This window comes from Cervus canadensis, chromosome 2 (genome assembly GCF_019320065.1).
Source record: "Cervus canadensis isolate Bull #8, Minnesota chromosome 2, ASM1932006v1, whole genome shotgun sequence".
Lineage (NCBI taxonomy): Eukaryota > Metazoa > Chordata > Mammalia > Artiodactyla > Cervidae > Cervus > Cervus canadensis.
Genome location: NC_057387.1, coordinates 109,059,338 through 109,072,970, shown reverse-complemented (window position 1 = coordinate 109,072,970; position 13,633 = coordinate 109,059,338). Strand labels below are relative to the sequence as shown.

At 52.5% G+C, this 13,633-nt stretch overlaps 1 protein-coding gene across 3 annotated transcripts in view; it reads right to left on the bottom strand.

The window, feature by feature from the left end:
• The window catches only part of SH3BP4 (SH3 domain binding protein 4), a 95,415-nt gene that overhangs the window by 16,018 nt on the left and 65,764 nt on the right, over positions 1 to 13,633 (bottom strand). For 2 of the 3 annotated variants that reach the window (XM_043462052.1, XM_043462054.1), the window contains one exon: positions 5,296 to 5,546. In XM_043462052.1, coding sequence (XP_043317987.1) covers positions 5,296 to 5,413 — 118 coding nt within the window. In that variant the 5' untranslated portion in view covers positions 5,414 to 5,546. Of the gene's footprint in view, positions 1 to 5,295; positions 5,547 to 10,203; positions 10,285 to 13,633 lie in introns of those variants that run through there. The other variant, XM_043462053.1, reaches the window with a different exon arrangement.

Sequence of the window (13,633 nt, the reverse complement as noted above, 5' to 3'; positions counted from 1 at the left end):
GGAGAAAAGAGGCCTGGGAAACCATCACCCCTGACGTGGAGACAAGAAGCCAGGCATAACCGACAGAAATCAACCAGTGAAATCTGGGGTCTGAATTCTTCCCAAATTCCATCACATCCCAATCACAGTCTAAGTCAGGTAGAAAGCCTCTCCACCATCCACAGAAACGCAAATCAGCATGATGGAATCATCAGATGTCCCGGGTTTTACCATAAAGAAGGCTAAGCGCTGAAGTATTGATACTTTCGAACTGTGGTGCTGGAGAAGACTGTTGAGAGTCCCTTGGACTGCAAGGAGATCAAACCAGTCAGTCCCAAAGGAAATCAACCCTGAATATTCATTGGAAGGACTGATGCTGAACTTACAATAATACTTTGTTCCCCTGATGCAAAAAGATGACTCATTGGAAAAGACCCTGATGCTGGGAAAGACTGAAGGCAGGAGGAGAAGGGGGCGGCAGAGGATGAGATGGTTGGATGGCATCACAGACTCAGTGGACATGAGTTTGAGCAATCTCTGGGAGATAGTGAAGGACAGAGAAGCCTGCAGTGCTATAGTCCACGGGGTCGCAAAGAGTCAGACATGACTTATTGACTGAACAATACCAACTGGGGTTTTAAACATCTCCTTTTAACTGTTAACTTTTCTTGATGTAACTAACTTATTGGGACTGCTGTTAGGTCAAAAGAGAAGTTGAAAGTGATTTAGAAAAACAGTATTAAATGACCCAGTGCATGTAACCAAAGACCAGAAAGAATCTCTGTGTCTAAGAACCAATTCCACTCTCTCCCTTCAAAATGAAATACATAAACCGAGGGGAACGTACCCTTGATAAGCAGACCCATTTCCTGGTTCCCAAGTTAAACCCATTTTTCATCAAACTGTTTATATGAAATAAGATTTTTGAGTCGGGTCTCTTTCAACCTCTTTTAAACAATCATTCAGAAGAACACCATGAAATGATTTCTCCCTCATCCCCTGAAAATTAAAGGCTGAGGTTCAGTCGTAATTCACGTTCTTTTGAACAACTCTTTAAGCAATTTGAAAAAATGCCAACACTTTAAACAACTGACTCAAGCTAATTTATGGCTCTTGGTGTCCAACTATGTGTTACCAATGTAGGCAGCAATTGGAACAGCAGAAAAGAAAAAGTCATCTAAACAAGTAGGATGTGTTTTGAAAAATAACGGATAATTAAAAACCTCCCATAGGTGACAAAGTACATATACGTAGAGGATTAGGGTTAAGAGGATGAAGACATTTCTTTCTGATGGAAATAAGCCCTTATCTTGGCCCCCTTCCTCACCCCAGCTGTGTCTTGTTTTACAGAGTTTGCTGCCTTCCTGTAACTGAAAAACGAGAGCAAATTTTCTTAGTTGTCTATGTGAACAAGCGAAGAAAGGACATTTTTAGAGGAACGACACTTTCATCTTGTTTAATGTATGACTAAGTCAACAGATATACTAGTCTATCAAATCGGCCCTCCTGCCAAAAAAATTCACCTGCCCATTTCCTTTTCCTAAAGGAAATAATAATAAATTAAATTGTATAAAGGAAATGATAACAAATTAAATTGTATTTCTTCAGCAAACTCTCAGGAAATAAGGTAGGAAGTTTCTATTTATTTACATTAACTAAATTACAGAGATATGCTTGGCAGGGTGTGTACCTGGGCCTTGGAAGCTGTCACCTACCACCAAGTCTGGGGTGTCAGGGAAAATCTGGCTCTGGGATCATCAGAGCTGGGCTCCTTAGGGCTTCCTTGGTGGCTCAGCTGGTAAAAGAATCCACCTGCAATGCAGGAGACCTGGGTTCACTCCCTGGGTTGGGAAGATCCCCTGGAGAAGGGAACGGCTACCAACTCCAGTATTCTGGCCTGGAAAATTCCATGGACTGTGTAGTCCAGGAGGTCACAAAGAGTCGGATACGAGTGAGCGACTTCTTTCACTTTCACTTTAGCAGCTGTGGGATCTCTGGAGCCTGGGATTGTTGACGGATAAACCATCTATCCTCAATGGGCTCTGGTGAGGATTAAATGAGACAATGCTGATGAAGTGATGAACATAATGATACTTAGTCTAAGCAAAGGACTTACAAAACCAACAAACTTATAGTTGCTGTGGGGAAGAGATAGTTAGAGAGTCTGGGATGGACATGTACACGCTGATATATTTAAAATGGATAACCAACAAGGACCTACTGTATCGTACAGAGAACTCTGCTCCAGGTTATGTGGCAGCCTGGATGGAAGGGGGCTTTGGGGGAGAATGGATATGTATGGCTGAGTATATGTATGGCCGAGTTCCTTCGCTGCTCACCTGAAACTATCACATTGTTAATTGGCTGTACGCAATGCAAAATAAAATGTTTAAAAAATAAATAAAGCAGTAAACACCTCGAGCCCCTTCCTAATTTAATTTTTCTCCGTAGCATCTATCATCAACCGATATAAAATGTCCTTACATATTTATTTTGGTTTTTGTTGGGGGGGGAGGGTTCCATTGCCCCACTAGGTTGTACGCTCTGTTAGGGTGCATCTTGCTCACAGTAGCTGCTTACAGCAGAGAAGCAACATCCATGTTATTGCAACAAGGTGTTCGCTGAAGTCAAAGTTGGCACTCCCCTGGCTTTGCCCTTCTGTAAAATCACACCGGAGAGAAATCACTTAACACAGAAAGGAGGGAGTGAATAAAAACAGCCAAGTCAAAGACAACAACTTCGAGGGGGGGTGGAAAGAAGGGAGCTGGGTCAGCTGAGGTCCAAGGGATAGCATAAGATCTTCCCTCCTATTTTGTTTTCCAGTCACAGGCTCCAGGAATACAAACAATTTTTTGTTTCCTTGACACGTCTCATGAAAGTGTCACATAAAAATTAAAACCAAATGAAAATTAAAGAAAGCTGGCCAGCTATGAAAATCTTGTTAGACTTCCTCAAAAGTTATATCCCTATTACGTTCCTCCAGAATAATTCCCTTACAGTAATATTTTTTTTAATTAAAAACCAAAGCTATTAAGCAGGATGTAGCCTGAGAAAAATGTATCAGTGCAAATGATCACTTGAGTCTTACCAAGACTGAAGAATAAAAATGGTTTTACTTAATATTCCAAGCTCTCTTCTTAGGAGAGGAGTGGTTACAGACTTCACTTAAGGATGAGGCTCATCTGATGGGAGACAGCACCCCTTCTAGTCGGGACCCTGTGGAGGTGGACCTCGGAGTGAGCTCCCTGCGAAGACCTGCCTCTTAATCAGTCGAGTGCCACAGACACCCGGGGACAAGAGGCTGGGACTTCCATTAAGTCAGATGCAGGAAAATCCCTATCAAATTCCATCTTAATGAATTCTGGAGAGTGCTGCCCAGATTCACAGGTACTTTGATTTTTAATAAAAAAAAATATCCCCAGGTGTCAGGAGGTTCAACTTACTGAATAATACATTTCCTACCTTGGTTCTTATATAGGAAAAAACATTTATCAGGGGCAGATGACATTGCGGCAGATATTTTGCCTGAAATAAGATCCCACCTTGAAGCTGGCTTCATCATCACGATGTGCAGGGAGCTGTCTGGGCCACAGGGTGCCCCCTCGCGAGTATGGTCCAGGGGCCTCTTCCCACCCCACCCTCTAAGCTAACCGGCCCTGCCTCACACCCCTGGCTGGCTCGCCTGCCTTCCCTCCCAGCTGCAGTGTTCTTTTAGGATCAGCGTCATCATCTTTCAACGCTCCACTCTCTGCCCTTCATTTCAATATCCCCAGCCCAAACCCCACAACTTAAGTTCCCAGTTTCCCGCTTCAACTGTGAGTAGCTGGGTTATAAGGAAAACACTGCCCAATACCTGACTACAAAAATTAAATGGCTCGATTATTTATAACACCCAATAGGTCCGCTGCTCTTATTAATAAAGCCTCCTGATTCCTTGGGGCTTCCCAGGTGGCTGCAGTAGTATAAAGAACCCACCTACCAGTTCAGGAGATATAAAAGACGCAGGTTCAGACCCTGGGTCAGGAAGATCCCCTGGAGAAGGGCAAGGCAACCCACTCCAGTATTCTTGCCTGGAGAATCCCATGGACAGAGGAGCCTGGTGGGCTACAGTCCACAGGGTCGCAAAGAGTAAGACATGACTGAAGCGACTTAGCACACACGCATGATACCTTGGCTAGTCTTTTCTTTAGAAGACCATTTAAGCGATGCTCAGGGCCACGAGAATAAAGGGCGGACAGGAAGAGGAAGAAGTTGAGGATTAATGGAAGAGAAAAGGCAGAAACGTGCACATACAATGTTTACTATATCAGGGTAAAGTGTCATGATTTTATCTGGGAGAAAGCAGTTTAGCTCAAGAAATGTTTATTTAGCACCAACTTTGTGCCAGGGACTAACGATATAAAGGTAAAGAGATAGCTTTTGCTGTTGAGCTGTCTCTAGGCAGCACAGTGGATCATTTCAACAGAATTCACCAGTAAAGTCAGCTGATGATGGTGGTGATGATGATGGTAATGATGATGATGAAACATCAGATGCCAGGAACCTCACAGGAGACATACCATGATGGCTAGTGAGGGCAGGATGGAGAAAAATGACCCACCAGCACCCTCTTTAGTGTCTAAGAATAGACTTCACCACCAGCCCAGTTTTATGGAGCTGTTAGGAAAACACAGACTCAACGATTAAATCCCGGGTCCACCTCTAAACCAGGGGTGGGCCAACTCTAGCCCCTGGGTTTGTCAGCTGTTTTTGTGATCCAGGTGGTTGTTTTTGTCAAGTTTTGTTGGAACACGGCCATGCCTACTTGTTTACTCTCTTCTATGATTGCTTTCTTGGTGCAATCCCGGAGCTAAACACCTGTGACAGAGGCTGTATGGCCTGCAAGGATTCAAGTATTTACCCTGTGACCTCCTGCAGAGAAGGTATGCTGACCCCTGTCCCAGACCACCTCTTCTATCCTCCAGGGGCTCTCAGGACCTCATTGACTCACCACACTCTCCTTCCCCCTGGTTCTCTGTTCTACCACGCTCCTGTCTTAATGCCACCAAAACTCACGTAAAGAGAAAGAATATTCTTCATTAAGAAGTTGTTTCATTACTCAGGGGAAAAATTCAAAACAACCTCCCCAACACATCAAAACAAAACCACACACGGGGTTGTTTCAGGGCTGAATTCATAACACGACGAAGTTTGGGCAGCACAGATTCAGTTATCTGAACGCGAAACCTGGCAGCCCGGAAGTGGCAGAGTCTCTGGGTCTTGAGCGCTGGCACGCTGCGTTTTCCCCCTCAGCCAGTGCCGTGCCCGGGAGCTCACCTTTGACATCATTAAAGCTCGATTCTGAAAACCCTTCGCTGAGGTCAATCAGGGTCCCCTCGGACTTGCACCGCGGGAGGCCGCTGGAGTTGGCAGCCCGGATGCGCTGAGCCGCCATCCTGAAACTCTTTTCCCCGGGCGGACGGGCTAAGGTTTCATATTTCTCCCTCCAGTTATTCCAGCGAGCGTGGAAGCTGCTGTCTCAGGCAACCATGCTGCAGGACGGTGTCAGCTCGGCAATGTGCTTCTTCCTGTGAGGGGTGGAAGAAAAACAGAATTTCCCTGGAGCAAGTGAAAAGACACGGGTTAAAGAGCAAATCGACGGCAAGAGGGAATCCTTCCAGAGGCTGTGTCAATTTTCCTGGCCTGAGAGAACACAGCAGGGCTCAGGCTCCAGTTTCTATGCCCCCTTATGCCTGTCTCATGGGTCTCGGGGTGCACACAGTCCCAGCAGTGTTCCCTGGCCTGCTGTGCGCACCCCCTCTTGCTGGGGGGCCACAATGAGGTTTGTGAAGTCTGCTTGAGCACCTGGCCGGCCCATTCATTACAGCCAAAGAGGAGGACAAAACAGCATCTGTCCACGCTGCTAGTTCCGGGGCTCAGGGAAGGGGGACTAAAGCTCAGTGTGCACAAAAAGTGGCTGGTCCCCTTGCCTCCAGTCCGGGGTGGGCCGTGCTTTGCATCACTGCAGTGGGTGTGAAGGGCCCACTCCCTGCCCACACACTCCCCTAGATCCTCCCTGGACTCATGAATAAACAAACACAACACACACGTGGCCACCTGTGCATGCAAGGTGTTCTCGTGTGACGTCTGCAGACGGAACGCGGTACATTCACCGAGTCACCGTGCTGTTAGCACGCCGGGAGAGGGAGATGTTGTGGGAAAGGACACAGCTTCCCTTCTGAGGCCTCGGTTTTCCTGGGAAGGGGCACCCAGGGCTGTGTGTGGGGGGGAGGGGCAGGGAAGGGGGGTGGTTGGTGATGAACAAGGTAACTGGCTCTGAGCAGACCCCTCACCAGGGCCAATGGACAGGAAAGGACCAGCCAGGAGTCAATTGCAGACCAGGGAAGGTCACACGCTCTTCCAGAGCAGACCTGGGCCGACGTTGCTCTAGCTGGCCACAGGTGACCACTGCATTCAGCTCAGCGGGCAACCGAGGGCAGGGAATTTCACCCCGTAACCCTGGCCGCAGGGCCCCTGTTTCTGGATTGCTCCGTCTGCAGACAGTGGGAGATGCCTCGTCTTGACGCGGGTGGGTCACCCTTACTTGTGAGCGGGACCTGGAGCCCCAGCACCGCCCAGTGCAGCAATGCCGCAGTGGGCAGGACGGAGCCCGGCCCCAGGCTCCATGTGCTGCGGGCAGACCCAGATGGCGTGCATGCCATCTGCTGGGGAGGAGCCCGTGTGGAGCACCGAACACGAGGTTCGCTTTCATGCTGGTAACGTGGGACAGTGAGAGCACCGTCCTGATTTGTCCAAAGGAGAGAGAGATAACACAGGGGAGGTGCTGAGAACAAGGAGCCAGACCCCGTGACTCCTGGACTCCCCGCCTTGGCCACCACAGCCTGGCATCAGGAGCCGCAGTCCTGGCTCTGAGTGACCTGCGGGCAGCGGTTCAAGGGCAGAGTCTGGGCCATCTCACTGGATGCCACATTCCCTCACCTGAGCACCCTGGGGAGAAGGCTGGCTGTGGGCTGAATGCAACCCCCTCCTTTGTCAGAGCTCTGACACCCTGCAGGGATATCTGGAGATGAGGAGGGGAGGAGGGGGTGGGGTGAGGGTAGATGAAGCGGGTAGAATCAGTGTCCTTACAGGAGACCCCAGAGAGCTTGCTTTTCTCTCTGTTGCCTGCCAGGTGAGGTGAGGACACAGCGAGAAGGCAGCCAGAAATGGGACCCTTAACCCAAGATCGGAGGCCAGGGGAGGGGCATGCATGTGCACAAGGGGGAGGTCAGGCGCGGCCGTCTCCCTTGGGGGACACTTTCCCTACAAACCTGCCCAACCTGAGCCCAGACCGTGGTCCCTCCCACCCGTCTCCCATCCTGGAGTCCTCCAGCCCATCCGGAGATGCCCCATCACACACACACACACACACACACACACACACTTCTGGACTCACACACCAGCACTCACAGGCACGCCAGTTATTTGAAGGACGGGGTGAAGCACCTGGATGGTCTCCCCGATCGAGTGGGCCCCCACATGACTTCCATTCCTTCCCTGTGAGGTTACGGCTGACCACGTGCTCAGACCCGCTGCCCCACGCCCAGGTTCCTCTCTGCAGAGAACTGAGCTGGGCCTCCAGGAGAGAAGACAGTGACAGGGATTGGTCTCCTGCCGCCCCCCCCAAGCTCGTCTCCCCCCGCTGCCCGCCCAGAGCCCACCCTCCAGGTGGGGACACAGCCCACTTCCCCATCAGCCACGGTGGCCATACGACTGGGCAAAGGCCACGTCGGAGCCGGACTGGATGCCTGGTGACCCAGCCAGAGGCGGCTCTGTCCCGACCAGGCAGCCTGCGGCCGCGTGTGAGAGCTGATTACTGAGAAGAGAGGACGTGAAAACATTTTGGATCCAAAAGTCGAAGCCTCATTTCCTGGAGGGAATCGACGCAGAGGATAAAATGGGATTCGTGGGTGGGTGGATCGGTGGGGGCAGAACTCTGTGACGGTTCTGCACCCATAACCTGCGTTTTACAGGTGGGCTTTCAAACTAAGGACAGTTCCTACCTGTGATTCCTGGCCTCTTGGGGAGGTAGCAATAGGGAAAGAAGGTGGGGGTTGGTTAAAGTCAGGAGATGCCATCAGCTGTGGAATCTGCCAGCCCCCCACCCCCACCCCGGGCCAGGCTGCCCCCAGGACTCGGCAGTACCAGGGATGGCGCTCGGGGTCACGCCCTCAGTCGGTCGCACTTCCTGCCCCACGCCCCCCAGTGCAACCCCGCCCCCCCCCACCGCAACAGGCTCCCGGTCAGGACCCAGGAACCCCAGCAGCGGTGTGCTCCCAGAAACAGGATCCCTGGGGCTCCCCAGGGCGGTTCACCCTGACCAAGCTTCGAGAGATCGGGATGAAAGATGAGCTGCCCCCGCCCCCTGCCTCCCCCCACCTCCCTTTTGGAGCATCACCGAGCCCCCCGCTCACATCTGGGGAAGCATCTAGTGGAGAGAATAAATAAAAGTGAGGGTGGGCTCAGCCATGAGGCCTTACTGCTCCCGAGGATCGGTGAGGGTCCCCAGAGGCGGGCCGGCTGCCCAGAGCAGGGGAAGGAGCCCAGGGTTGTAAAGAGCAAGGAGTTAGCGCCAGGCAGAGCAGGGCCCGTGAGTCTGGGGGACACGGCGGCTGAGCACCGCAGGAGAGGGAGGGCAGGGGCCAGTCTCGGCCCTGGACGCCACGGGAAAGCCACCAAAGCTTTCTGATCCAGAAAGATGACTATGGCTGCTGACGACACTGCTGGAAGCAGCAGTGCTGTTTTGCCTTTGAAGACTACTGACACAGTTTAGGAGAAGCCAGCGACAGAGCTGGGGGAGGGAAGAGACACAGGTGGCCCTGGCAACGGAGAGGGGATATCAGGCAAGCCCCACCCCGTCAGAACCCTGCACAGACCCTGGAGAAAGGGCAGGCGACCCATGTCCTCAGCAGAGGAGCTGGAGGAAGTCTGGATGGGCAGCTTTTACGCAGGGCTGGGAGACTAGTGGCCAAAAAGTCAGCTGAGGCCCCAACAGGACACAGACGGCTTCGCGGGAGCAGCCAAGAAAAGCAGAGATGAAGATTTAAGAGCGATCGCATTCCCGCCGCCCCTGCTGCTGCCAAGGAGGAACCAGGGCCTCGAGGTGGGCAGGAGAACAAACCACAGAACACCACTGGGAGCTGGGGAGACTGATCCCTGTTTCTGCTGTGTTATCGATGGCAGATACAACCATGACCCCGAGCCAGTGGAGGCAGAAAGCGTGCCGGCAGTTACAGTAAGAGATGTGTGGTCCTTGTAAAGCACAGACACCCTCACTGAGGCTGCCGTGCAAGGAACCTGGAAGCCACCAGCTGTGTGGTCCTGACATCATCGCCACTTACCAGCTAGAGCTGAGAACTGAGGTCTGATTCCCTGACGACCAGAAGCCTCGTTCACACACACGTGAACGCACTCATTCACGCCCTTCCTTGGGACCAGGGCCCTTTGGTCCGTGGTGCTCCATGCCCCATGGAAAGCCTGGAACGGCTATTTTCCCCAGGGCAGTCCCGACATCCACCCCAGACACCAGCCTTCACCTCGGGGATGTTACTTCACAGCAGAGAGAGCCAGGCTGGGCCAGGCCTGTCGGGCGTGCTCCTCCTGGCACCTCCCGACCTGACACCATCAGGGTGAGGGTTCACCGGAGGCTCTGCAACTCCTCCTCCGGAGATGCCTGGAGGGACCCCCCCACCCCCACCCCGCCCTGCCGGGACGGCTCCAGGAGGCGCGGCTGCGAAAATGCTCTCTGCTTCCCGCCTGGCTGACACTAGAGCTCATTTTATTGCTCGTGGCTCCCCCGGATTACTACCCTGGTCCAATTCATGAAAATGAAACAAAATGGAAACAGGCTCAGTTGTGTCCGACCCTTTGCGACCCCATGGACTGTAGCCTGCCAGGCTCCTCTGTCCGTGGGATTCTCCAGGCAAGAACACTGGAGTGGGTTGCCATGCCCTTTCTCCAAAGGATCTTCCCGATCCAGGAACTGGACCCAGCTCTCCTGCATTATAAGGGGATTCTTGACCATCTGAGCCACCAGGGAAGCCCATGCCCTTAATTTTCTCAAAGGTCCCTCCAGCTCAAACCGCCCACCGCGCCCCGCTGGGTGTGGTTTGCTGCTTTTAAACCATCAGAGGTGGAGCACCCCCTGCCGTGCAGCTCACCTGGGCATCCGGGTCTATCACTCACCTCCACCCCGTGTGAACCGGGGAGCACTCCTCCGCCCACCCTGCATGTCCGTTGCAACTTCTGCTCCCTGGAGTGTGCTCGCTGCCCTCCCCTCTGCCTCCCGGAAACTGTCTTCTCTCTCCCCACCCTCCTGGGCTCCGCCCTCCTCCCCCCAGCCCTGCGAGCCCAGGTGACTCACGTGACTCACGGGCTGGCCTCAGCCCTGCAACCAGCAGAGGAGCTCCGCTCCTCTCTCCCAGAGGGGCCTCCGATTCAAGTGGCCCAAGGTCAAGAGCCACGCCCCCTGAATTAGTCCTGGCTTTATTCAAATAATAACAATAATAATGTGGGGGTAAATGACCTGATGCTCTGATCTGCTTGGCAGTGAGCTCACCCAGGTTCATCAACACTGTATTTTACCATCTGTTACACTATTCCTAGGGCTTCCCTGGTGGCTCAGCTGGTAAAGAATCTGCCTGCAATGTGGGAGGCCTGGGCTCAATCCCCGGGTTGGGAAGTTCCCCTGGAGAAGAGAAAGGCTACCCACTCCAGTATTCTGGCCTGGAGAACTCCACTGATGTACAGTCCATGGGGTCACAAAGAGTCGGACATGACTGAGCGATTTTCACTCTTCATGCTATTACTATATATTACTATACATTATGCTTTCTCTATTTTTTTCTCTATTTTATTATTTTTTATCATTATTACTTTCCTTATTTATTCCTTTTACTATTATTTATGTATGTGTTTCAAATGTCCAAAACAAAACATATTATAAAATTCGGGAAGTAATATTAGGAAGCCTTCATCATTCGCCTCTCCAGGAGGGATGTGTCAGGAATGAAGCTATGAATATATGCGTGTGTGTGTCTCTTTGAAAGAGGAAACCTCTAAGAGCCCTAAATACAAATGCCCAGGTGGTCTCACAGCAGAGCTGGCCGCGGTGGGGTTCCTGTGCGGTTGACAAGTGACCCCAAACTCCAGACGTGGTCGCCGGGGGGCTCCCCCCAGGACTAGTGGGTGACCTGTACCTCCCAGTCCAAACTCAACTCCGGGTTTGCCCCAGACCTCCTCCCCGAAGTCGCTACCTTTAGTCGACAGGAGAAGGGCTCATGCAACCAGCCCCAAAGCCCCCTGTCCCTCCCCCGCTCTCCACGGTGGGTGTGCATAGCGTGTGCCCACACCCCACCTCACCCCGGGCAGCTGCGGCTGAGCTCCCCTCAGCACCTCCGGCCACTGTCCCCCCTCAACTCAATACAGTGGTCAGCTCCTGTCCATCAGGTCTAACGCGTCCAGCTCTGCCCTCCATCAGCAGGCAGGACTTCCTTCAAAACGGTCAGTCGGGACTCTGCTCAAAACCCTCTGAAGCTTCTTAGGCCTTCGTGCTCCCAGTGCTCCAAGGCCAGCCTCACGCGCCCTGCTGGCTTTCTGGGCCTTTTCTTGTTCTCTCCCTCCCACCCCAGGGCCTGTGCGCATGCTCTCCTCGCATCCTGGGAGGCCCCTGCTGAGTATTTCACCAGGCTGGACCCCTCACTGCAGTCCGGGGTCTGCGACACCCCACTCTCTTCTCTACTTTGGTTATCAACACCATGTTTTTCTGTTTCCAGACTGATTTCTCCAAGAGAATGGAAGCTCTCTGAGGCCCCCTGGATTGTCATAAGCCAGTACAGAGCAAGCTCTCAAATATAAATGAGTGAATGAATTCTATTTAAATAAAGAATCTAGTGTTGGAGATATTTGACAGGTAAAGAACCTGCCTGCCAATGCGGGAGAAGCAGGTTTGATCCCTGGGTCGTGAAGATCCCCTCCCCATGGAGGAAACGGCAACCCACTCCAGTATTCTTGCCTGGAGAATCCCATGGACAGAGGAGCCTGGCTGGCTGTAATCCACGAGGTCGCAAAGAGTTGGACAGGACTGAGCTGCTAGGCACACAACCTGGGATGGTATCCTTTAAAAAGTCCCAATCGCCAACAAGTGTGAAGTGACCCCCCGGATGGATGTGAAAGGGATAGTCATTCATTCGTGTCCGACTCTTTGTGACCCCATGGACAGTAGCCCACCAGGTTCCTCTGTCCATGGGATTCCCCAGGCAAGAACACTGGAGTGGGCTGCCATTTCCTTCTCCAGGGGATCTTCCTGACCCAGGGATCACCCCCACGTGGTAGAAGTCAGGTCTCAGTCAGGAGGGAGCATTAAAGCTTACTAATGTCTGACTCACAATTAATGAGGTTTTCTTTTCTTTAGTATACGGGCCATTTCACTCAGGGAGAAAGGAGCCCACTGCCAGCTGCCTCCCTGGTAACTAGGGGGCTGGTCTCTGGACGGCCGACACCTTTGTACAAGGACACAATTATTTACAGATGCTGGTGGTACACTCAGGAACCTGCACACAGCTGGTCAGCTACCCTCGTGGACTCATCACTCCCAGGATCCTGGAAGTCCAGAATTCTCCTGTGGGGGCCTACGTGCCAACATTCTGCCTGACCAAGATTTAAAAAGCAAAACAAACTGGGCTTCCCTGGTGGCTCAGTGGTACAGACTTCGCCTGCCAATGCAGGAGACACAGGTTCAATTCCTGATCCAGAAAGATCCCCTAAGCGGTGGAGCAACTAAGCCCAGAATGACAGAGCCTGGGCGCTAGAGCCCGGGAACTGCAATTGCTGAGCCCACGTGCCGCATCTATTGAAGTCCCCAGGGCCGAGAGCCTGTACTCTGCAACAAGAAAAGCCACAGTGAGAAACCTGGGCACTGCAACTAGAGAAAAGCCCGTGCAGCAACCAAGACCCAGCCCAGCCGAAAAACAAATCAATAAAACAAAATTATGGAGAAATGCAACAAAAACCAACCAGGAAAAAGAACAGAAGCATCTGTGGGGTGGAGACGCCCCACGGGCGGGACCCCAGTGTGTGCAACAGCCAAGCCCCGGGTCCTCTGGGTGACCCCACCCAGAAAGGCACGGAAGGCAGGCGCCTGGCCTGGGCCCCTCCTGCGGGAGGCACCAGGCATCAAGGCGGCCCTCGGCTTCCCCTGGGTGGGTTCTGGTCATGCCTTGTTTTTAAGATGACTCACTTTCCACATCAGATTTTAATTTCTGGAGTAGGAGTATCATGTGGATTTCATCAGATTTCCTCCGGCTGAAAAAAAAAGCACGAGTTTCGACCGGCTCCAGGGCGCCTCGGTCAGCAGGCTCTGTGGACAGACACTTCATCCTGTCTGCTCCCCACCCCCTGATTCTCTGCCCAAGAAAGAGCATGATCCCGAGGACTAAAGTCAACCAGAGCTACCCTCCCTCCCTCCCCCAGCAGATCCACTTCCAGCAGACAGCCAGAAGAAACCCAGCGCCCGGGGCTCCTGACTCGAGAGGACGACACGCCCGGTCAAGGCTGCGGGGAGGAACCTGGTGTTATGGACACCTCCCCAGGATCGAGGCGGAGCCCTGAGGAAGGC